Raw genomic sequence first — 26,799 nt, 5'->3', positions numbered from 1 at the left:
GGACCAGTCCTGTCCATACGGAGTGACTAAATGTTAATAAGCATCAGCAAGATTTGAAAGACTCTATATAATAATACACTTTCCTGCAGGGAAAATGAGCAACATGCAAATTATCTCCTGAATTAAAAAAGTATTGAACATATTGAAGTACAACATGCTTTTGTCCTTCTTTTTCATGACATCTGTTGTTAGGGGATACCTTCCTTTACATTACAAATGTGTCCAGTTCTCCCAAAATTGGCAAGTTTTGCTAACGGCCATGTTATTTGTATAGGAACCTTGGGTCTGATAACTGCATATATTGGTAATACTGTCTAATCCTATTAACTAAGGGCCCCGTCACACATAGCGATCTCGCTAGCGAGATCGCTGCTGAGTCACAAGTTTTGTGACGTAACAGCGATCTCACCAGCAAGATCGCTGTGTGTGACAGCGATCAGCGACCGGTTCCCCTGCCGGTATCACTGATTGCTCTTGGAAAGCCCTGGCCTTTTTTTGGTCGCTGGTCTCCCGCTGGCCAGCACGCATCGCTGCGTGTGACAGGCGGGAGACCAGCTGGTAACTAAGGTAAACACAGGGTTTCTAAGCACTGTGCTGTGCTTAGAAACCCTCTGTGTACATTAGTTACCAGCGCGCTGATGCAGGGAGCTGGTAACTAAGGTACACATCAGGTTTCTAAGAGATGCACGTCCCTTAGAAACCCGATGTGTACCTTAGTTACCAGCTCCCTGCATCAGCGCGCTGGTAACTAATGTACACAGCGACGCCGCTCAGTGAGATGGTCTGACTGAGAGGAGCAGAGCGGCGCACACAGTGAGGAGGACTGCGCTTACAAATCATGCGTGTCATCGGCATGACGGTCTGTCACGCCCAGCTCTGCTAACTTATTGAAAACTGCATGGAGCTCAGTTGGGAGGGGGCTGGCCAATGACTCTTGGGCAATTCAGCATAAGTTATGCTACAAATGTAAATTATAGTAGAAATGTGACTGGAGTACATTTCTTATGCTAGTGGTGTATGGGAACTGAAAGATGGGCCAAAGTCATCAAGAAGCACAGCCATTTTAGTAAATTTGATGCATCTTGCTTCATTAACACTGGAACGTAAGGTGCCAGTCTTAATAAATCGGAGCCTTTGAGTGTATCCTGGTTTTGCAGTCAGCAGTTACTCCCTTCCAGCTGAAAGTCATTATCTAGATGAAAGTGGATTGTTTCTAGTTTGCATAGAAACACTTGGTCTGACTGGGAGCTTCATACCAGAAATTAGAGAATATTTGTAAAACTATTTTCAAAGTAGCTTTCTCTATATGCTCTAGAGCGCTAAAATAAGATGGTTTAAAATGTAGGAAACTCATCAGGTTCATAAAAAGTATGAAGACTTAAAATTCAGACAATGCTAGGATGCCTTAGGCAGACAGATGTCATAAGACAGATGATTTTCAAGTATACAAACTATCAAAGGAATTCTTTACTGTATATCGGCTTTTACAGGATTTCATTGTAGAGGCATGTATATCTACATAATTGGCATTTATGTTTTTACCTGTACTTAAAGCAGTCTTGTTACCAGGTTAAACGTGGCCAGATTTAGTATTGTTTGTTTCACCATTCAGATTGATAGATATGAGCCTTTTTATTTCAGGCTATTCTTTATGTTCTTTACCAGGGGGGCAGTATCCACAGGATAATAATACAGAGCAGCCTAATGACACACCCACAGAGAATCTGTAATCCATGCCTCCTTGGTAAAGACCATAAAAAAACAGCACAAAATGAAAAGTATTGTATGTTTGGAACCATATGTTGGATTCAAAAAAACAAATAGAATATTCAGAGCAGCAAAAAATTACCACTTTTAACCTAGTGACAAGTCCACTTTAATGTCCTTTATTTCACCTTTCAATCCTTTTGTAATCATAACTTAAACATACAAGAGACTTAAGAGAAAGCCTACCGATCTCTTATACACTTCTATAATATTATTATTCAGGAACTCAAATACCAGAGTTATAACATGAAGCTCCTGGGTCAAACTACAAAATATGTATTATGGCTACCCATCTACAATGTGCCATTTCATACTTGTGTTTTTCACTTGTGGCAAAAGGGCCCAGATGAGACTATCCTTGCATCCTCTATGGATATGCTCTTGTTTTTCTTATGAAAAAATATTTTTTTTATATATTTATTGCTTTTCTGTAGCTCAAAGTTATTTCATTTAAGCCCACTGGTAAGGCCAACGCTACAATGGAAAAGACTGAGAATTCATGACAATATAATTTTTAGTCAAAGATGGGCCATAGATAAACTTTGTAGAGCTATAACTAATTAGGTAAGAATGGATTTATTTTATGTTACTGTCTCCAATTATCCCCATGATGGGGATCTAAGGGGTAATGTTTCTCCGTGTGGAGAATGACATGCTTCGTATGCCAATGTGAGGAGGCTTATACAGTGGCATGTAAAAGTTTGGGCACTCCTGATCAAAATTACTGTTATTGTGAACAGTTAAGTTGAAGATGCAATGATCTCTAAATGGTCTAAAGTTAAGAATGACACATTTCCTTTGTATTTTAGGCAAAAAAACTATATATATATTGTCTTATTTTACATTTTTAAACTTACAAAAAGGAAAATGGGCCGATACAAATGTTTGGGAACCCTTGGAGATTTGTGTGCTCAGATAACTTTAACCAATGTTTCAGGCCTTAATTAGCCTGCTAGGATTATAGCTTCTTCACTATCATTGTTAGGAAAGGGTAGGTGATGCAAATTTCCCAGCTTTATAAAAACCCAGCCTCACTTAACCTTGTCCCAAAAAAACAGTAGCCATTTGTTCGTCTAAGCAGGTGCCTAGCACTCTGAAAATGGTGGATGCCCACAAAGCAGGAGAAGGCTATAAGAAGATAGTAAAGCATTTTCAAGTTTCCTTTTTCTCAGTCCAAAATATATTAAGGAATGGCAGTTAATAGTGGAGGTCAAGATAAGGTATGGAAGACCAAGCAAAATTTCAGTGAGATCTGCTCATAGAATTGCTGGAGAGGCAAGTCAGAACCACCAGTTGACTGCAAAAGACTGAGAAAGATTTAGCAGACTCTGGATTTGTGGTACATTGTTCTATTGTTCAGAGACACCTTAACAAATATGGCTTTCATGGAGTCATCAGAAAAAAAAAATCTCCTGCGTCCTCACCATAAAATTGTTCCATTGTGAAAAATCCCTTTAGGCGTATAGTTAAAACATATCTGCCAACATTTTTGCATCATTTTCTGAATACATATTTTTTTCCTAACCTATTCAAATGTAATCCAGATGCCATCATCTGCCATATTACTAAGGTACACTATTGGAAAATATGGTGCCTCATAGAGGTACCATATAATGGCATATTGGTTCAGCTTACAGAATCTGACAGACCCTAATGCCATATTGGTGTTACAATGCATTTGATGAATAATTCTTGTACATTAAAGGATTTTATGTATTTCTCTTGTAAGTCTCTTTTTAGCTAAAACATACAAACAACAAATGACAAGTACATTACATTTCCATAGTAGAATGTATCTTGAGGATCATGACATTTCGCCGAGCTTAAACATACCAAAGTACGTAAATTCAGGACTGTAATCGATTCGCGTTGGATCTGTTGCATTAACAAATATAAAATCGTTCTTCTTGAATGTGAACATGGCTCCAATCTGGGATGAATGCAGGTTATAATGTGTCGGTTGGGTTATGAATGTGTTTGCCCCTTTCAACAAAAGCCTTTCTGTTTCGTGCGGTCTCTTCATATAGATGTAATGCACAAATGGAGCCTTCGGAAACTGTGTGGAGTCTGCAGTAAAACTGACTTGGGAGTACACATAATATACGCCAGGGGTTTCCACTCGTAATTTTCCATCTATATATAATACTTCTGATTTTGTTGTTAAATAGCCTTTTTCTTTCCAGCGAAGAGCTGTGAAGACAGATCAATGCATTTTAATTTATTTATTTGATTTGTGTCTTTAATATTTAGAATAGCTGTTAAGCAGGAAACAATGCATGTTAAGATAAACTAGTGATAACCCTTAAATAATAGTAAGAGACTAAGTAATCGTTGAGATAAAATCAGCCACAAATACATATTTGCATGTTATATCACTGTGAGTCACTTTGGTGATACATCTTCTAAGCTTTGACCTAGTTTTATATTGTTACTACTTGTTATTTTTCTATACCATGTTCTGATCCATGACTTAAAGCAAAATCATCCAAGCATGCATGCTTTTGGAGGTATCACAAGAGATCACTTTCAGTTTAACAAGCTTAAGACAGTATAAGGTCAGTTTTAATCAGCTAAAAAACAATCTCCCAGTGATTCTAACTTTACAGTTCTTTAACCCCTTCACCCCCAAGGGTGGTTTGCACGTTCATGACCGGGCCAATTTTTACAATTCTGACCACTGTACCTTTATGAGGTCATAACTCTGGAATGCTTCCATGGATCCCGGTGATTCTGACATTGTTTTCTCATGACATATTGTACTTCATGATAGTGGTAAAATTTCATTCAAATAACTTGCGTTTATTTGTGAGAAAAACGGAAATTTGGCGAAAATTTTGATGCCCTTAAATCACAGAGATACAGCACACAAAAAACTTGATAAGTAACATTTCCCACATGTTTACTTTACATCAGCACAATTTTGGAACCAAAATTTTTTTTGTTAGGAAGTTATAAGGGTTAAAAGTTGACCAGCGATTTCTCATTTTTACAACACCATTTTACTTTTACGGACCACATCACATTTGAAGCCACTTTGAGGGGTCTATATGATAGAAAATACCCAAAAGTGACACCATTCTAAAAACTGCACCCCTTAAGGTGCTCAAAACCACATTCAAGAATTTTATTAACCCTTTAGGTGCGTCACAGGAATTTTTTTGAAAATTTAAAAAAAAATGAACATCTAACTTTTTTTCACAAAAAAAATATTTCAGGTTCAATTTTTTTTATTTTACCAAGGGTAACAGGAGAAATTGGACTGCAAAAGTTATTGTGCAATTTGTCCTGAGTACGCTGATACCTGATATGTGGGGGTGAACGACTGTTTCGGCGCATTGGCAGAGCTCAGAATGGAAGGAGCGCCGTTTGACTTTTTCAATGCAAAATTGGCTGGAATTCAGATTGGACACCATGTCACGTTTGGAGAGTCCCTGATGTACCTAAACAGTGGAAACCCCCTACAAGTGACCCCATTTTGGAAACTAGACCCGCCAAGGAACTTATCTAGATATGTGGTGGGAACTTTGAACCCACAAGGGCTTTACAGAAGTTTATAACGTACAGAGGTACAATTAAAAAATCATATTTTTTCCACAAAAATTATCTTTTCACCCCAATTTTTATTTTCCCAAGGGTAACAGGACCCTAAAAGTTATTGTGCAATTTGTCCTGAGTACGGTGATACCCCACATGTGGGGGTAAACCACTATTTGGGCGCATGGCAGAGCTCGGAAGGGAAGCAGCGCCATTTGGCGTTTTTGGCTGGAATTGAGATCGGACATCATGTCGCGATTGGAAAACCCCTGATGTACCAAAACAGTGGAAACCCCCCACAAATGACACCATTTTGGAAACTAGACCCCCTAAGGAACTTATCTAGATGTGTGGTGAGAACTTTGAACCCCCAAGGGCTTCACAGAAGTTTATAACATACAGCCGTACAATTAAAAAATCATATTTTTTCCACAAAAATGATCTTTTCACCCTCAATTCTTATTTTACCAAGGGTAGCAGGACCCTAAAAGTTATTGTGCAATTTGTCCTGAGTACGCTGACACCCCACATGTGGGGGTAAACCACTATTTGGGCGCATGGCAGAGCTCGGAAGGGAAGCAGCGCCATTTGACGTTTTTGGCTGGAATTGAGATCGGACACCATGTCACGATTGGAAAACCCCTGATGTACCTAAACAGTGGAAACCCCCCACAAATGACACCATTTTGTAAACTAGACCCCCCAAGGAACTTATCTAGATGTGTGGTGAGCACTTTTAACCCCACAGAAGTTTATAACGCCCGGGCGTGAAATTAAAAAATTCGTATTTTTTCCACAAACATGATCTTTTAGTCACCATTTTTTTTATTTTCCCAAGGGTACCAGGAGAAATTGGACCCCAAAAGCTGTTGTCCAATTTGTCCTGAGTATGCTGATACCCCATATGTGGGAGAAAACTACTGTATGGGCACACGTCGGGGCTCGGAAGGGAAGTAGTGACGTTTTGGAATGCAGACTTTGATGGAATGGTCTGCGGGTGTCATGTTGCCTTTGGAGAGCCCCTAATGTACCTAAACAGTGGAAACCCCCCACAAATGACCCCATTTTGAAAACTAGACCCCCTAAGGAACTTATCTAGATGTGAGGTGAGCACTTTGAACCCCCAAGGGCTTCACAGAAGTTTATAATGCCCGGGCATGAAAATAAAAAAATCGTATTTTTTCCACAAACATGATCAATTAGTCCCCAATTTTTTTATTTTCCCAAGGGTAACAGGAGAAATTGAACCCCAAAAGTTGTTGTCCAATTTGTCCTGAGTACGCTGACACCCCATATGTGGGAGAAAACTACTGTATGGACACACGTCAGGGCTCGGAAGGGAAGTAGTGATGTTTTGGAATGCAGACTTTGAGGGAATGTTCTGCGGGTGTCATGTTGCCTTTGGAGAGCCCCTAATGTACCTAAACAGTGGAAACCCCCCACAAATGACCCCATTTTGGAAACGAGACCCCCTAAGGAACTTATCTAGATGTGTGGTGAGCACTTTGAACCCCCATGGGCTTCACAGAAGTTTATAATGCCCGGGCATGAAAATAAAAAAATCGTATTTTTTCCACAAACATGATCAATTAGTCCCCAATTTTTTTTATTTTCCCAAGGGTAACAGGAGAAATTGAACCCCAAAAGTTGTTTTCCAATTTGTCATGAGTACGCTGACACCCCATATGTGGGAGAAAACTACTGTATGGACACACGTCAGGGCTCGGAAGGGAAGTAGTGACGTTTTGGAATGCAGACTTTGATGGAATGGTCTGCGGGTGTCATGTGCGTTTGGAGAGCCCCTGATGTACCTAAACTATTGAAACTCCCCACAAGTGACCCCATTTTGGACACTAGACCCCCCACGGAACTTATCTAGATGTGTAGTGAGCACTTTGAACCCCCAAGTGCTTCACAGAAGTTTATAACACTCGGACGTGAAAATAAAAAAATCATTTTTTTCCACAAAAATGATATTTTTGCCCCCAATTTTTTATTTTACTAAGGGTAACAGGAGAAATTGGACCCCAAAAGTTGCTTTGCAATTTGTCCTGAGTAGGCTGATACCCCATATGTGGGGGTAAAACACTGTTTGGGTGCATGGCAGAGCTTGGAAGGGAAGGAGCACCATTTGACTTTTTCAACTCAGAATTGGTTGGAATTGAGATCAGACGCCATGTTGCATTTGGAGAGCCCCTGATGTGCCCAAACAGTGGAAACCCCCAATTCTAACTCCAACCCGAACCCCAACACACCCCTAACCCTAATCTCAGCCCTAACCCTAACCCTATCCCTAACCCTAGCCCTGGCCCTAACCCTAGCCCTAACCCTAGCCCTAGCCCTAACCCTAACCCTAGCCCTGGACCTAACCCTAGCCCTAACCCTAATCCTAATGGGAAAATGGAAATACATACATTTTCTTTATTTTATTATTTTTCCCTAACTAATGGGGTGATAATGAGGGGGTTTGATTTACTATTTATGGCGGTTTTTATGTTTGGCAGCTGTCGCACGCTAAAAGACGCTTTTTATTGTAAAAATAGTTTTTGCATCACCACATATTGAGAGCTATAATTTTTCCGTATTTTGACCCACCGAGTCATGTGAGGTCTTATTTTTTGCGGGACGAGTTGACGTTTTTATTGGCACCATTTTTGGGCACGTGACACTTTTTGATCGCTTTTTATTCCGATTTTTGGGACGCAGAATGAACAAAAACCAGCGTTTCATGAATTTCTTTTGGGTGGGTGCGTTTACACCGTTCCGCGTGCGGTAAAATTGATAAAGTGGTTTTATTCTTCAGGTCAGTACGGTTACAGCGATACCTCACTTAGATCGTTTTTTTATGTTTTGTCTGGTTTATGCAATGAAAACTATTTTATATAAAAAAATAATTATTTTTGCATCGCTTTATTCTGTGAGCTATAACTTTTTTATTTTTTTGCTGACGATGCTGTATGGCAGCTCGTTTTTTGTGGGACAAGATGACGTTTTCAGTGGTACCATGGATAGTTATATGCGTCTTTTTGATCGTGCGTTATTACACTTTTTGTTTGGCGGTATTATAATAAATCATTATTTTTTGCTTCGTTTTTTATTTTTATTTTTTAAGGGGTTTGCTAAAGGGGTTAACTAATGGGACAGTTTTATAGGGCGGGTCGTTACGGACGTGGCGATACTTAATATGTGTACTTTTATTGTTTTTTTTTTATTTCCAAAAAATGGATTTATTGGGGAATATTTATTTATTTTTTTCTAATTTATTTGGCGATTTTTTAAAAATTATTTTAACACTTTTTTTTATTTTTTTTTAAACTTTATTACATAGTCCCAGGTGGGACATCACTGTCCTGTGACAGATCGCTGATCTGTCACATCACAGATCACTGTGACAGATCAGCGATCTGTCACAGGCAGTGCAGAAGGCTTCCTCATGCCTGCGCTTTGCAGGCACTGAGGAAGCCAGCTTCCTGCAGGCCCCCGAAGGCCCCCGTCGCCATCTTGGATTCGGGGGCCTGCAGGAAAGGGGCCCCCCCGCAGCAGCGCTGCACATTGCGCTGCCGTGGGGGGCTCAGGGAAGCACGGAGGGAGCCCCCTCCCTGCCGATGCTTCCCTTTAACCCCCGGTACACCGCGATCATGTTTGATCACGGTGTGCAAGGGGTTAACGTGTCGGGGGCGGTCCGTGACTGCCCCTGACACATTGTGCTGGGTGTCAGCTGTGATAATCAGCTGACACCCGGCCGTGATCAGCGGTGCTCACCACGTGGGCGCCGCTGATCGCGCTAGACGTACTATCCCGTCCATGGGCATAGGGGCCCGGGTCCCATGGACGGGATAGTACGTCGGATGTCAGGAAGGGGTTAAAGAGGACCTGTTGTATAATCTCCTGGGAAATATGAGGAAGTAAAAAATGAATATAAACCTTTCTGTAATATACAGTGTTGAAAAAGTATTTAGTCAGCCACCAATTGTGCAAGTTCTCCCACTTATAAAGATGAGAGGCCTGTAATTAACATCATAGGTGGACCTCAACTATGAGAGCCAAAATGAGAAAACAAATTCAGAAAATCACCTTGTCTGATTTGGAAGGATTTATTTTGCAAATTATGGTGGAAAATAAGTATCTGTTCATTAACAAAAGTTAATCTCAATATTTTGTTATATATCCTTTGTTGGCAATGACAGAGGTCAAACGTTTTCTGTAAGTTTTCACAAGGTTGGCACACACTATTGGTGGTATGTTGGCCCATTCCTCCATGCAGATGTGTCCCTGTGATAACCGGAGATTGGAGTCAGCTGAAGTGCGGCTCTCCACTGTCTCACTATTTTGATTTTAACAGGTGTGTGAAACTTCCTGCTTCTGAGTCAGAAAATAACAGGAGCAAACTGGAGTGTGCAGCATATAAGCTCAATGGAAATCTGTGCCAGTGGCTTCATGCTGGCTGAAGTGATATATTGCATTTTATAAGATGGATTGTTGTGTAAGATTCAGATTAAACGCTTTGCAAGCAGCTGTGTACTTTTTTCACCCGATTAACATTTTGTAACCCTTTGGTTAAGCTAATAAATACCAATATTCTGTATAAAATAAAGTTTAGGCATTTCATTTGCATTTCATTTACTTTAGGAGGCATTGTAGATATAATTCACCATGTTTATGTATCTGTTTAGGTGACTTTATGAGAAAACTTTTCTACTGAACCAATGTCTCTTCAACATCGCAAGAAAGGTAAATTCATTGGTCCATCATAAATCCTTAAGGTCTGCTCATAAAGCTCTTTTTTGCAATTCAGATACTCAAGGAATCATAGAATGTTAGCTTTGGAAGGGACCTCCAGGGTCATTGTGTCCAAGCCCCTGCTCAATGCAGTATTCACTAAACCATCTCAGACAGATACTGTAAAGAATCACACACCCAGTCACAGATGGTACCTCCTGAAAAAGAGAATATCACCGGATTTTGAGTTCAACCTGATAAAATGACATTCAAACCTATGTCCTTGTACTTCTTATTTACTAATGACATATATTTGAAGAATTTCATCTAATGTCACATATTGTGTTTTTTGTTATGATTGGGTCACCGAGGAGGAAAGCAACACCAAGCTAAGCCATAGAAAACCAGAGAGGTTGGCAACTAAGCCGATTGCAGACCCCTGATCCTATCACAACAACTAGCAGTAGCCGTGGAGCGTACCTATGATGATTCTAGACGCCTCGACAAAGCCGGAGAACTAAATAAGCCTAAAGCAAGAAAGGGGAAATCTAAACTGCCCCAAAGGAAAAGATAGCCCCCAAACATATATTGTCGGTGAGACAAGATGAAAACACAAACGCAGGTAGGAAAATAGACTGAGCAAATGATGGGGCCCACACTACTTAGACAGGATAGGAAAGGAAAGACTCTGCCTGCAATCACACAAAAACCCTGCAAAAAATGCCCAACACGTCTGATAGAAAAATACTGAAGTCACTAGACTTCGCCTGCTATATCAGCACTCTGGTATATTCTGAAAGCAGAGCAAAAAGAGGCCAATCTTATAAGGGACAAAAAGCAAACTGGCAAAAGCAGTAACATAAGGATGGAAATTCAGCACAGCCCCAGCCGGAGCTGGCTGACCACACAAAACTGAAATAGACAAAACCAGATCAAATGTGAACAATAGCAAAAGAACACTTAGCTGAGCATGCAGGGACTAAGCTGGAAACTAAGACCTCATGAGGGAGGAAAAATCACCAGCAGGGATAGAGTGAGTCGGCTGTCTTAAATCCAGTCAGAAACTCCAGATCTCCAGTCATCCTTCTCATTATCAGGTGGCAGGCCTCTGTTAATTAGATCAGCTCCATTACCTCCAGTAACCACCAGAGGGAGCCCAGAAAGAGAACCCGCGACCCCTCTGTCAATACAACCAGCTCCACCACCTTCACTAGTAACCAGAGGTAGGCCAGAAAGCGAATTCACAACAGTTTTTTCTTTTAAGTATAGGTGTTTATGGACAGACTAATGTACACTGAGCCTATTATGGACACACTGAGTATCCATTGTCACACACGTAGATCTCCACTATGCTGCCAAAGAAAGGGGACATTAGATAGAATCATAGAATCATAGAATCGTAGAGTTGGAAGGGACCTCCTGGGCCATCTGGTCCAACCCCCTGCTCAAAGCAGGATTCGCTAAATCATCCCAGTCAGATGTCTGTCCAGCCTCTGTTTGAAGACTTCCATTGAAGGAGAACTCACCACTTCTCGTGGCAGCCTGTTCCACTCATTGATCACTCTAACTGTCAAAAAGTTTTTTCTAATATCTAATCTGTGTCTCTTCCCATTCAGTTTCATCCCATTGCTTCTAGTCTTTCCTTGTGCAAATGAGAATAAAGTTGAGCCTTCTACAATGTGACAGCCCTTTAGATATTTGTAGACAGCTATTAAGTCTCCTCTCAGTCTTCTCTTTTGCAAACTAAACATTCCCAAATCCTGCAACCTTTCCTCATAAGACAGGGTTTGCAGACCGGTCACCATTCTGGTCGCTCTTTTCTGAACTTGCTCCAGTTTGTTGATGTCTTTTTTAAAATGTGGTGCCCAAAACTGGACACAATATTCCAGATGAGGTCTGACCAAAGAGGAGTAGAGGGAAATAATGACCATAGACACTAATCCTTAATGTGGACCACAATTTAAAAATAAAATGAGCCATCACGGATCCTAAAAACTATTTCTAAATCTCATCTATTGGGTGTGATTTGTTGAAAGTTTACTACATATATTAGCATCATTAGGTGGTCACTGCTGTAGGGCTTATCTGATGACCAATGGCAGAGTAACAAAGTTGCAAAGTACTTTAGTTATCTAAAGTGACGTTTTTAGTGCAAAAAATCCTCCAAGTGCTATCTGCTGGATGCCTCCGTTCTGTCTAAGGCTGGGTACACAGTTGCATTTGGCAAGAGTGCAGAGGGCTGCATACTTCCTCCCTTAAGCACCACCTACTTCTGCACATCTTCCCTTAAGCTCCGCCTAGTTCCGCATGCATCCTGGGTACCTATCTTTAACATTGGATACGCAGGGACATGCATGTATGCGGATGCATCCACATGCATCGTTTTGACGTGCCGATCACACGGGAACGCAACATGTTGCCAAACACAAGTGTGTACCTAGCCTAAGTTTGTGTACACTACTGTTATCACGCGATCTGTCTATAGAAGCAGATACTCTGAGACAGATTACATGATGTCGAGTTTTATGGCGTTTTCGCCCCTCTGCTTCTACTCTGCTGTTAGTTTAACTGCATATAGGTGTAATAAAGGGGTGTGCTTTTAGTTCATGGCAGGCAAGTCAATGAACAATGGCAGATACAGAGTTAATAAAGCTTACAATAATATCAGAACTCCGAGAAAAGGGGACACCAAAGTTAAATCGTACTTAAGGAGTTGTCCAGGCTTGGGCTTCTAGTCTGCAGTCATTCTATGTGACTGCAGACTTCTGAATCCTTAAAGCAAGCAGTGGGCGCAGTGTCAGGATTCTCCAATGCCGACACCAGGAACGGGTGGTCATGTGACTGCAAGTATGTGATTCATATACATGCGGTCCCCTCTCCTGCTGACTATACTGCGTGGCCTCGCTCTTCAGAAACAAATTAAGCAAGGCTGGACACATCTATTTGGAATATGACCAGGAGTATGCAAAAAGCATACTTGCGGTCACACGATCATCCGCTCTAGGCATTAACACAGGAGAAACCTGACAGTGTGCACACTGTGAGCTCTGAGGATTCACAAGTCTGCAGACACATATAATGACTGCAGACTTGCGCCCCAAGTCTGAACAACTGCTTTAACTTCTATACTTTCTTACTATACCAAGGAAATTTTCATTAGCATGAAATACTTTCCTATTTCCTCTTGTCTAAACCTGGGCATGTCCTACGGTCAAGTCCATCTTGCAGTCTGAAAATATGTTAAATCTTTGCCCCAATTAAAAGAAAGCCTAGATACTACTGCTGTCACACTTAAATTAAAGAGAGGTATTCCCATCTAGTACATTAAGAGCATATATTCCAGATATGTCATAAATATAATAATATAACCCATTATCGGACCTGCCAGAACTATCGGAACAGTGTCTTCATCAACCATATGAAGAATGCTATGAATAGTATAAATGAATTCATTCATTATGAAAGAACATAAGTTCCCAGCTTTCCTCAGGTTTCAATTGTGTCTACGACCTGCATTAATCAATATATCTAAGATCATGGTTTGTTTTTTGCATGCATCGTAGAAGTAGATCTCTATCATGACACACCACATATCAAACCTGCTTCCTGTTTTAGGCATTGTTTTTCATAACAGGCAGAAAAAACACCTATAACTACACAATGCACTGAGCCTAGGCGTACATAAAACAAAAACATTTTGTGACTGGTTGCAAATTCCCATTTACTTTGTAACATATTCTCTGAATTAATATACCGGCCTCCCCTCCAGTGTTGCGCACTTAGGCTTCATGCGGGACATGTGGGCTTCTCCTCCTACCATTATCTTCCTCAATAACAAACAATAAAGCATAGCTGAAGATGACCAACTGATAGATCATGAATTGAAAAGTGTATATATCTCATCATGTGGGCTGAGCAATGTGTAGTGAAAATCTCCCCTACTTTTATTGTTTTGACTCACAAGAAGAACTTTGATAAAATATGAGAAAGTGATTGCAATGATAAGTGAGCCATTAACTGAAATCTATATAAAAAAGTCCCTTAATCTGAGATTGTATAAAATACTGATGTGGAAATAATGGCAGGAAGACAACAGAAGACACATCAAAAACCCAATGTGTGAATAAGACCTAAAACAGAAATTTGCATTGGACTTTTCACAACATTTAGCAACCTCCTCAGCAATCCGCATGCCCCTTCCGGGTGTTTTTCTACAGAACTGGGAGTGCTCCCTTTGGCAGGCTCATTTTCACCAGAGATTTCGATATCCACAGGTCAAATATGGAGAACACTATATAGTAGTTTTTCAGTTCACGTAATTAACCACATAGATTTCTAACATTCTCACCCACCTTCTTCGGTGCTGTTAGCTCTGTCTCCCACTAAATGCACCGCAACTACTCCTGCAATATATAACAGGACATTAAAATTCATCAAGGTAAAGCACATTTCAGCTGTATAATTTATTCAAACGAATAGTTGATTAAATAACCAAGGACATTTTTTATGTGTCCTAATGAAGAAATGAAAAAGATTTTTAAAAAGTTGATGTATAATAGGATTTGTAGTTAAGTTTCCTTAGGAGTCGACTGTTATTGACAATTTCATAGGACTAAAAAAGTGGAAAATAAAAATATTCCTAATTATCCTTCAGAAATTATAGTTCATGAATATAACACTGAATGAAAGACAGAGTTCTAGAATTTGTGCATAAACATGTATTTCAGAATATGTTAATACTTAAAACTCAAAATGATATATAAGGCGTATAGATCAATTTATATATAAGTTTACACCAATTAATATAAAACTAGAACATTAGTAATGTTCTAATAAATAGGTACCTTAAAGGTTGTCCAGTGAAAACAAGTTATCAATAACATCTTGGATAGGTGATAATTGGTGGGTTTCTCGATCAGCAGAATGGAGAATGTTTAAGTCTTATCTCCATTACAAAAAGCCACACAACTGCTCATTCATTCATTCTCTACAAGGCTGACAGAAAGAGCCAAGCGCAGCACTTGGCAGCCTCATAGGGAATGAATAGAGAATCGGTAGAGAAATTGCAGTGCTGCTCCATTTTAGTCAGGATAAAGGTTGCCCACTCTGCTGATCAGTTGAGATCCTAGCGGTCTGACCCCACCAATCCACATGTTATCATCTATTTTGTGGATCGCTGATAAAATGTGTACACCAGATAACTTACCCTTTATTAATTCTGTGCTGTTTCCTCAATGCCAGTCCAACTGGTCCCTGATACTTCATTTCATATGTAACTGATGATATGACAGCCATGAGAAGTTATGTCAAGTGATCGTGGCAACTAATTGTCGTTTTTATGTTGATTTCATGTCACATCAAAGTCATTGAATGCCACAATCCTATGATACCTCATCAGGACTTGCCAATCATAAATGGGAAACCAGTGGGACCAGTGGTGCGGAAAACTGCACAGAAATACTAAGGTAAGCATATTACAATTTGGATTGTCCTCCAGTTTTAGCAATATTAAAACCAACTTTAAAAGGACCAGAAAATATATTTAAAGAGGTTAGCCATTCTCTCAAAATGTATAGCCTATCATTGGGACATGCTAGCAATTTAAATGAATAGCCTATTCTTTAACTTACACAACACCTGGTTAGAGTCTTGTGATTTTTGCAGCGCCTTTAATGTTTACACTTCCTCAGACAATTTATCTGTGCTTAGAATCCCCCACAAACACCAATCTAACTTTTAAGGTTATTGTAAGGAGAGGTCATTTATTAAAAAAGTTGTAAACCCCTTTAAATAATTTTGTCTAAAGATACCAATCTCATAGTAGTAGTTGACGTGAATCCAAAACCAATTTTGCTCTTATGATTAGAATATGTTCAGACTTTCCACATAGTAGTTTGGTTGAAACTTTTTTTTGCAAACAGGATGTTAAGTTATAATGACACAGCACTCGCTTTTTTGCATAAAATGTGCGCTGTGAAATAAATTCTTATTTGAACATTTATGTCGAACTTTGCTTCCGATAACAAAGATCTTTTGTTTTAGTAAGTGTGAAAGAATGCAAATAGGATCTCCAGCTTGGATCTACTAAATATAGCAGTGAGATGAGCATAGGCAATTTAAGGTTACACAACTAGATGGGAAAAATTGGCAAGACACCATTTTGAAGTCCACTTGACCAACTAAAATTAACAGGACTCTAGGCCAACATAGGTTCCAAATCCCCAATCTCTACACATAATCCCTGCATAAGGTGCTGCAGGACACAGCTGTAGTGCTGGTAGTTGGTTGAGATGGAAGTCTACTTTGCATCTTTCAGAATGGCTCCCACTAGTCTTCTCATGTAGTCTTATCTTTAGTGAAATTGTGGACTTTTCCAACATGACAATGATCCAAAACACACATCTGGTGCATTTCTGAAGAAGGACATGATGAAAGTGATACAGGAGCCAAGTGTCTTCTGGTCAGAACCCAACTGAACACCTAAGGAGTATTCTGAGACAAGTTGAGCATCTTTTTCCATCCAGTATCCAAGCTCTAAAAGAGAGTTCTTGAAAAATGGAAACAAATAGATATTGCAATATGTTGTCAATTTGTTAATTCCATGACAAGAAGTCTTGCTGCTCACATTAAAAAACATGGTGATTTCATTTTTGCATCAACCAATTTTCATTTGGTATTGAAAGTTAGTTATATACATTAAACTTTCTTTCATGTTATGAGTTTAAAAAACTGTTCTATGAAACTCAGTCTTGTCAAAATTTTGGAAATTGTTCTTCAAAGGGTGTGTACTCATTAATGCTGAGCATTGTAGGTCCTTACTTTGCTACAGGTTGGCATTGGCTTGCTTATGAAACCGGATATCACTTACATCATGGTACCAGCAATATCTAAATATTTTATATATTCCCATTTTTGATTAGCTTGTTTTCATCCCAAGCAGGAAACCCCTAAAGAAGTGTTTCCCAAACCTGAGTGAGGTTGTTAAAATGTTGTAAAACTGTTTCTTCTTTTGGCAAAAACACATTATCCCATCGTTACCCAGTGTCCTAGTATATTCCTGTTAAGATGGAAATTGTCACGTGTACTGTCCTGTGTGACACGACCCGCAGGCCGGTAACTGAAACAGCAAGACCAACACATGTACCTGTCCTGTGTGACACGACCCGCAGGCCGGTAGCTGAAACAACAAGACAAAGGGGAAAGGGAAACAGTTACAATGGTGGGCCCCGCAATAGGAAACGGGGATGTGGAGACCTCCTGCACTCCCCTGAGGCAGTGTCCCTGAACACTCCTAACGTTCCCTATAAAGGCTCCTCACCTGTCGCCGACCAGGATACCTGCATCCCTAACTCACCCTGCACCTATCCTTTTCTAGGGAACTGGGTGATGCGGACACTGGTCCCACCGCTGTACTAATACACACAAAGGAAAAAGGGGAAAACACCAAAACACTTATCTTTCTCTGCTGCAGTCATCAGGCAGCAGAGTGCATCACCGGATTAACTTTCAGCAGTGGCTCGACACCTCAGAGCCAGCTGCTACCTTCACATCCTCAGCAGTGGCTCGACACCTCAGATCCGGCTGCTCCCCTTTCTCTGCTGCAAACGCCGGGCAGCAGAGTTCAGCACCAGACTTTCAGCAGTGGTTAGACACCTCAGAGCCAGCTGCTAACTTCACCAGGTTTCAGCAGTGGCTCAACACCTCAGAGCCAGCTGCTCACTTCACAGTGGTTGGAATCCACAAAGGAAATGCTATCACCAACACCTGCTGATAGACCAGCTGACCTCATATAGCAAAGGAGGAGCGGTTACATCAGCAGGGGCCAAAAACATGTAATAACCCCAGTGACCACCGGGGGCAAAAGGTAAAACAAAGAAACTATCAGATGTAATGACACTTGTGGCCACAGGAGGCAAAAACCCATATTAAGCCCCCAGAAGCCTGAAAATAAAGGTTTTAATGAAGGAACCCAGAATCTGACACAGATCCAAGAATTGGACTGTGACAGAAATAATGATGAGTGGCAAGATTACTTATGTGACAAAACTTTTTATGTGGGGAAAGCGCATTTCTTTATATGTGGTTTTAGGGAATAATGCATGTGGATAGGTAATGAAAGTATTTAGAACAACCTTGTTTTTTTAAATGTTTCTAAATGGTCATTACATTTTTATCGGATGCGTCGCCCTTAACGCTTTCCTTCATATTGCATTATGTGACTATAACAGGATCATCTTAAACAATTAGAAAAATCAAATACAATTTAAAATTCACGATACCTTTCTTTAATGATACGTCTCTTCCTCCTACGTAAGGAATAGGGCTTGATACCTCATTTCCATCTAAAGTTAAAACACAAACTTATTATTTTTATATTTGTAACTCATTGTGAATCCTATGGTATTCTGGACTGAAATCATGTGTTCTTGACTTGGAATATGAACCAATTATATCGGGGGATCATAACATTTGCTTTCTGTTTGAATAAAGGTTTGAATATCACCATAGTAATAGAAACCGATATAATTGGTAGAAGAAATCTAATTTGTCACCAATTATCCAGGTCTTATTTCGGGAACATTTAACAACATTGGATACTAAATATTGCAACTTATTGTTGTTCATATTCCGATGTGAAGTTCCAATCACTTAATGATGTTAATATGTCAGTGGTTTGAAGAACAATTCATTATGATATTAAAATTAAATTAACAGATCAAGGCCAGAAAAATATTACAATTTGAGAGCCATTGCAAGCTTTCGAGACTGCTCGAGTCTCTCCACCTGCGTAGTCTCTCAAGCTTGCAATGTGTTACCTTCTTTTCGGTTAGCCATTAAAATGTATCAACCACTGAGGACTCTCAAATTGTAATATTTTTCCATCTACTTTGTACACGGTACAAAGATATATATTTTTACAGATCGAGGCTGAGATTCATACAGGTTCTTTTATATCTGCAATCCAATAATCTGTTTTTTATAAATTGGAAGACATGAGCTACAAATTATTTTGATGGCATAAAAAAGGGTCTGCATTTTCTTAAAACAGTAACGATCATTAGCTATGTCAGAGTTTACCGCTCGCCCCCATTCAAGTAAATGAGGCTGTTGCAATATCAGACATAATAATTATAACAACGTAAGGTTATACAGATTCAGTATCCATTCATGACCAGAGTCTGGTTTTCTTCTAGTCTGTTCAGAGACTATGGAGGTGATTCATCAAAGTGTTATCGTCAGAAAACTGAAACTTTGAAAACTTGCTAAGTTTTTATGCAACTTTCACAATGTAGGCATTTTCATGCCTGTTTCAAAAATTGATGGTGCTAGAGAGAAGCCATGGCGGGGCTAGGCCAACACATCAAATTCATGAATAGTGCCAGTGTTTCTTAGGCAAGAAATGTTACTCCAGTCTCTGACTAGAGTAACATTTCTGGCAAAATCACAGAGGCGCATGCCACTATTAAGATGCACTGAATTCATTAAGTCATGCGCTTCTTAAATAATTTGGCGCATCTTATTTTTACACGGTCCTCAATAAGACTGGCATACAAAAACACCAGTATTAATAAATTTGGGTCTCTTCACATTGCTGCTTTATGGACTTTAAAATGATCGTAAAATGCTGTTTTATCCATCTATAGGAGTACAATACACTGTACATAATAAAGCAATCCTCACTGTTTTACACCATCATTGGATGTTTGTTGGTCCTATAGAAGTAGCACTGGAGGATTATTCCCCTGGATGCTGTGTATTGTGGAGGAGCGGAGGTCGATCATTGGTGGTTAAATAGAGACATCTATCTTATGAGACCCCTATTAGAACACCTGGCTCTGGTTGTGATTGGGTACTGAATTTGCATAGCCATATGTTTTAAGTGGTCCAACATTATATTTATTGTGGCTTTTTTTCGATGGGTGTTCAAGGCTTTCTTCCTCATTGTGTATCTGCACCATGAGAGACTATTTGTAATGGCTGTAAATTTTGCACTGTCTAGGTATATTGAACTGTTTGTCCTCTGTGTAGTTTGATTTTCTGTGTTTGCTTCAAACCATAATACCAGACACAGCCGATGGATATAAGCACTGCTGATTTGTAAAAAACAAAATAAAAGCAAAAGCTCATCTTTAAGCATGGATAGCTTATATAGTGACTCATTCAGACATCCGATTTTCATGTAGAAATGCTATCCTTGTTTTTTACAGGTAGTACTCATATACAGGGTGGGCAATTTATATGGATACACCTACATAAAATGGGAGTGGTTGGTGATATCAACTTCCTGTTTGTGGCACATTAGTATTTGGAAGGGGGAAAACTTTTCAAGATGGGTGGTGACCATGGCGGCCATTTTGAAGTCGGTCATTTGGGATTCAACTTTATTTTTTTAATGGGAAGAGGGTCATGTGACACATCAAACTTATTGAGAATTTCACAAGAAAAACAATGGTGTGCTTGGTTTTAACGTAACTTTATTCTTTCATGAGTTATTTACATGTTTATGACCACTTATAAAATGTGTTCAAAGTGATTCCCATTGTGTTGGATTGTCAATGCAACCCTCTTCTCCTACTCTTGACACACTGATAGCAACACCTCAGAAGAAAAGCTAGCACAGGCTTCCAGTATACGTTGTTTCAGATGCTGCACATCTCGTATCTTCACAGCATAGAAAATTACCTTCAGATGACCCCAAAGATAAAAGTCTAAGGGGGTCAGATCAGGAGACCTTGGTGGCCATTCAACTGGCCCATGACGACAAATCCACTTTCCAGGAAACTTTTCATGTAGGAATGCTCGGACCTGACACCCATAATTGATGGTATGGTGTGGTATATGGGGTACAAAGATAATGGGGCCATTCTTCATCAATAGAAACCTCAATGTCACTGGATATCTGAAATTGCTACATGATGATGTGTTGCCCTCTTTATGCACTGAAGATGGCACGTTCCCTGAGCTTTTCCAGCAAGATGGTGCACCACCACATTATGGGTGTCAGGTCCGAGCATTCCTACATGGAATCTGACTCCCTTAGACTAGCATTTCTTATGTGGTATTGCTATCAGTGTGTCAAGAGTGGGGGAAGAAGGTTGCATTGACAATCCAACACAATGGGCAGCATTTTGAACACATTTTATTAGTGGTCATAAACTTGTAAATAACTCATGAAAGAATAAAGTTATGTTAAAACCAACCATTGTTTTTCTTGTGAAATTCTCAATAAGTTTGATGTGTCACATGACCCTCTTCCCATTGGAAAAAATAAAGTTGGATCCAAAATGGCCAACTTCAAAATGGCCACCATGATCACCATCCATCTTGAAAACTTTCCCCCCTCCCATATACTAATGTGCCACAAACAGGAAGTTGATGTCACCAACCATTCCCATTTTATTTAGATGTATCTATATAAATGGCCCACCCTGTATTTGATAGTCCATACGGCTATTACCAAGTACATGCTTTTTCGTGGAACAAGAAGTCGGCGGAAAATCGCTGAGACATGTCTGATTCTGATCCGAGGGTTGGATCAAAATTAACAATGCAAGTCAATGTTGATGACATCCAACTGAGGTCTGATTTTGACAGACTGGCGGAATTTATTATTATTATTTATTATTTCTCCACATTCAAGAAAAACTGATGACGCTCAGATCACACTCTGATCAAAGTCTGATCATAATAAAAGGTCTACGTTCTGCCTATTACCGTTGTTTAGCTATTTCGAGTAGATGCTCTGGGAAGAGTTGCAAATGCAGTGCAATCCATGACCAGCATGTTATAGAGCAAAAGGAGCTAAACACATAGGACATAGGTTTGTGGGAAAAGATTTAATCACTGAAATCCTTCATTCTGGGCTCAGCAGTCAAGAGGATGGTACTAATCGGTGACTGACAGTTATCTCTGTATACACACTGATTAGGACCATCTCCTTCACTACTAAGCTCAGGGGTTTCAATGACTGAATGATCCTGGTACTGAACCTTTTCCCCTAAACCTATATATCAATCTGTTCAGCTTATCAAATTCTGCAAGATTCTGTCCCTGAATTGCGCAGCGTTTATTAACTGGTTTTTAAGTGGCTCTAGTTTCTGGACCAGACACTTGACCATTAGGTAACCAAAAAGTAACCAGAAGAACCTGTAAGGGCCTCTGCCATTTTAGCGAACCACATTCAATTTTTAAAATATCTCTTAAGATGACTATGGACATTATGGTTGTTAGTAGATCCTATTTTTTATCTTGATATTCGTCAAAAAATCTCAACACTATCATTCTCAGTTTGGCCTTAGTGGATATTCTCCTAAAATTATTTTTTTAAGAACTGGCGTGTGAACTTTTAATTTACCTGTTAACTTAGCAGATTTTTCTTCTGAAGGTCTTAGCTGATTGATCTACAGAAAGAAAACACGTATTAATGCTAAAAGAAAATCCTCAAATCAATCTGTGTTTCCAAACAATTTTACAGGGGAATTGTCAGGTAAAAGAAAAATTAACTTGGGTTAATCTGCAGGTTAATAGCTTTCCTGACACCGTGCGGCAACCGCATCAATAGCCCTGCTGCCAGGAGGGAATCAACATTATTGCTTCTGACAGCCTTGGGCTTTCAGTCACTGAGGTGTGGCTGGCATGGCTTCAGTCACCGTTCAGTGCATAGTGAGTGGCGGCTCCGACAACTGGCTCAGCATTAGAACTGACAGTCAGTGAGCAGAGACTGAAAGCCTGAGGCTGCCGGGGAAAATTACTTTTTTATGTTATTGATTTTTTAGGTTTATTTTTTTGCGGAAAGTTGAAAAAAATATATCCACAGATAATTTTACTTGTAAATTCAAGTCTGGATAAGTACATTGTCATAAGAACTGCTGTCACACTTTCCAAGGTATCCAATTTCCATTTCAATTTGTACTAGAAAATTTCAATGATATGCATCTAGTAAAGATAGAAGTCATGTATTCCAACAATGCAAGATAAGTGCTGAATAACGTTTCACCATTTTCACACAAATGAGCTCCAAATGTGTGACTACTAGAGTTGAGCGATACCGTCCGATACTTCAAAGTATCGTATCGGATGGTATCGGCCGATCTTTAAAAAAAGTATCGGTATCGCCGATTCCGATACCGGAAGTCCCATTCAAGTCTATGGGACTTCCGGTATCGGAATAAGAAAAACCCTTTCCTGCCCTTGTACAGCCTCTCTGGGGTCTGTACGGGCCTTTCGGGGGGCTGTGCCGGCCTGCCAGGGGGTCTGTGCAGGCTCCGGTGGTCTGTGCCGGCCTGCCGGTGGTCTGTGCAGGCTCCGGGGGGCTGTGCCGGCCTGCCGGGGGGCTGTGCAGGCTCCGGGGGGCTGTGCCGGCCTGCCGGGGGGCTGTGCCGGCCTGCCGGTGGTCTGTGCAGGCATCGTCCGATGGGACTACAAGTCCCATCGGGCGATGCCTGCTACCATGACAGTGATTGACACATTAGCCAATGATGGGACAGTAGTAGTCCCATCATCCGGCTAATGTGTTAAATGTAAAAAAAAAAAAAAAAAAAAAAAAAATTACATGCTACATACATACAACATGCATACTACATACATGCTACATTCATACTACATACTACATACATGCTACATTCATACTACATGCAACATACATACTACATATATACTACATGCATGCTACATACATACTGCATGCTACATACATACCACATATATACTACATACATACTACATGCATGCGACATGCATGCTACATACATAACACATATATACTACATGCATGCTACATACATACTACATGCTACATACTACATATATACTACATGCATGCTACATACTACATGCTACATACATACTACATATATACTACATGCATGCTACATACATACTGCATGCTACATGCATGCTACATACATACTACATACATACTACATGCTACATACATACTACATATATACTACATACATACTACATACATACTACATGCATGCTACATGCATGCTACATACATACCACATACATAACACATATATACTACATGCATGCTACATACATACTACATGCTACATACATACCATATACATACTACATGCATGCTACATACATACTACATGCATGCTACATACATACTACATGCATGCTACATACATACTACATGCTACATACATACTACATATATACTACATGCATGCTACATACATACTACATATATACTACATGCATGCTACATACATACTGCATGCTACATGCATGCTACATACATACTACATACATACTACATGCTACATACATACCACATATATACTACATACATACAATACATTCATACAATACATACATAGACATACAGTACATATAACATAGAGTAACATACTTACCAATACTTGTCACATTGTTCCCCGAAGCCATTGTCTTTCCGGAATAAATATTAACATAACAAACCACAAAAATACTCACCCACGATCCGAAGCAGTCCACGAGTGTGTCCCACGACGATCTTGGGTAGAGAACGGCAGCATCAGATGATGCTGCCGTTCTCTACGGGCTGCAGGAATCCAATGACGGAAGGTAGGTATCCTTCCGCACTGTATTCCTCCGCCACTTAAAAAAAAAAAAAGTCCCTAGTCTCACTTTATGCCATTGCTGTGTGGGAAATTCCCACGCAGCAATGGCATAAAGTGAGACTAGGGACTTTTTTTTTTTTTAAGTGGCGGAGGAATACAGTGCGGAAGGATACCTACCTTCCGTCATTGGATTCCTGCAGCCCGTAGAGAACGGCAGCAACAGCTGATGCTGCAGTTCTCTACCCAAGATCGTCGTGGGACACACTCGTGGACTGCTTCGGATCGTGGGTGAGTATTTTTGTGGTTTGTTATGTTAATATTTATTCCGGAAAGACAATGGCTTCGGGGAACAATGTGACAAGTATTGGTAAGTATGTTACTCTATGTTATATGTACTGTATGTCTATGTATGTATTGTATGAATGTATTGTATGTATGTAGTATATATGTGGTATGTATGTAGCATGTAGTATGTATGTAGTATGTATGTAGCATGCATGTAGCATGTAGTATGTATGTAGCATGCATGTAGTATATATGAAGTATGTATGTAGCATGCATGTAGTATATATGTAGCATGTATGTAGTATGTATGTGGTATGTATGTAGCATGTAGTATGTATGTAGCATGCATGTAGTATATATGTAGTATGTATGTAGCATGTAGTATGTATGTAGTATGTATGTGGTATGTATGTAGCATGTAGTATGTATGTAGCATGCATGTAGTATATATGTAGTATGTAGTATGTATGTAGTATGTATGTGGTATGTATGTAGCATGTAGTATGTATGTAGCATGCATGTAGCATGCATGTAGTATGTATGTATGTAGCATGTAGTATGTATGTAGTATGTATGTGGTATGTATGTAGCATGTAGTATGTATGTAGCATGCATGTAGTATGTATGTAGTATGTAGTATGTATGTAGTATGTATGTGGTATGTATGTAGCATGTAGTATGTATGTAGCATGCATGTAGTATGTATGTAGCATGCATGTAGTATGTATGTAGCATGCATGTAGTATGTATGTAGCATGCATGTAGTATGTATGTAGCATGCAGTATGTATGTAGCATGTATGTAGTATATATGTAGTATGTATGTAGCATGTAGTATGTATGTAGCATGCATGTAGTATATATGTAGTATGTATGTAGCATGCATGTAGTATGTATGTAGTATGTATGTAGTATGTATGTAGCATGCATGTAGTATGTATGTAGCATGTAGTATGTATGTAGCATGTATGTAGTATGTATGTAGTATATATGTAGTATGTATGTAGCATGTAGTATGTATGTAGCATGCATGTAGTATGTATGTAGTATTTTTTTTTTTTTTTTTTTTAACATTTAACACATTAGCCGGATGATGGGACTACTACTGTCCCATCATTGGCTAATGTGTCAATCACTGTCATGGTAGCAGGCATCGCCCGATGGGACTTGTAGTCCCATCGGACGATGCTTGCACAGACCCCCGGACATCAGCACAGCCCCCCGGCAGGCCGGCACAGCCCCCCGGCAGGCCGGCACAGCCCCCCGGCAGGCCGGTACAGACCCCCACAGGGTGCACAGACCACCGGCAGGCCGGCACAGCCCCCCGGCAGGCCGGCACAGCCCCCCGGCAGGCCGGCAGAGACCCCCGGAAGGCCCGAAATGACGGCGCATCATGATGCGCACACACCGCGCATCATGATGACGTCAGGCCGTCAATCAACTGAACTTCCGATTCCGATGCCGAATTCCGATATTGAAAAAATATCGGAAGTCGGTATCGGAATTCCGATACAGCAAGTATCGGCCGATACCCGATACTTGCGGTATCGGAATGCTCAACACTAGTGACTACCCTTTCAATTGTTATCAAGGAACAGGACTCCCTTTTTACCCACCCTGTAGTATTTAAATGTGTAAACTCTTAATATCCTGTGTCTCAATGCTTGAGGTTAGTACAGTGCTTATATCGGTGACGCCTCAGCGATCTCGCTAGCGATCTCGCTTTGTGAGACGGGGCCTTTATCAAGAAGTTTACAACCCATGGCATGGTAGCTACTCTCCCTGGACATGGACGGCAGAGAAACATTGATGAAAGGTCATAACGCAGGATAGTCCAAATGGTAGATAAGCAGCCCCAATCAAGTTCCAAAGAAAATCAAGCTATTCTGCAGGTTTAGTGTGCATCAGTGTCAATATGATGCATCTGATGACATTTAAAT

The 26,799-nt window shown here is 40.1% G+C and overlaps 1 protein-coding gene across 1 annotated transcript in view; it reads right to left on the bottom strand.

The window, feature by feature from the left end:
* Positions 1-697: 697 nt before the first annotated feature.
* CD40LG (CD40 ligand) overlaps positions 698-26,799 on the bottom strand; it is a 38,508-nt gene continuing 12,406 nt past the window's right edge. The window contains exons 4-7 of the mRNA XM_073543556.1: positions 22,376-22,407; positions 18,300-18,362; positions 14,373-14,423; positions 698-3,957 (exon numbers count right to left, since the gene is read on the bottom strand). Coding sequence (XP_073399657.1) covers positions 3,572-3,957; positions 14,373-14,423; positions 18,300-18,362; positions 22,376-22,407 — 532 coding nt within the window. The 3' untranslated portion in view covers positions 698-3,571. The remainder of the gene's footprint in view (positions 3,958-14,372; positions 14,424-18,299; positions 18,363-22,375; positions 22,408-26,799) is intronic.

This window comes from Dendrobates tinctorius, unplaced genomic scaffold, assembly GCF_039654945.1.
Source record: "Dendrobates tinctorius isolate UK_male_01 unplaced genomic scaffold, ASM3965494v1 ptg000133l, whole genome shotgun sequence".
Classification (NCBI taxonomy): domain Eukaryota; kingdom Metazoa; phylum Chordata; class Amphibia; order Anura; family Dendrobatidae; genus Dendrobates; species Dendrobates tinctorius.
This window is presented reverse-complemented; position numbering and strand designations above follow the sequence as displayed.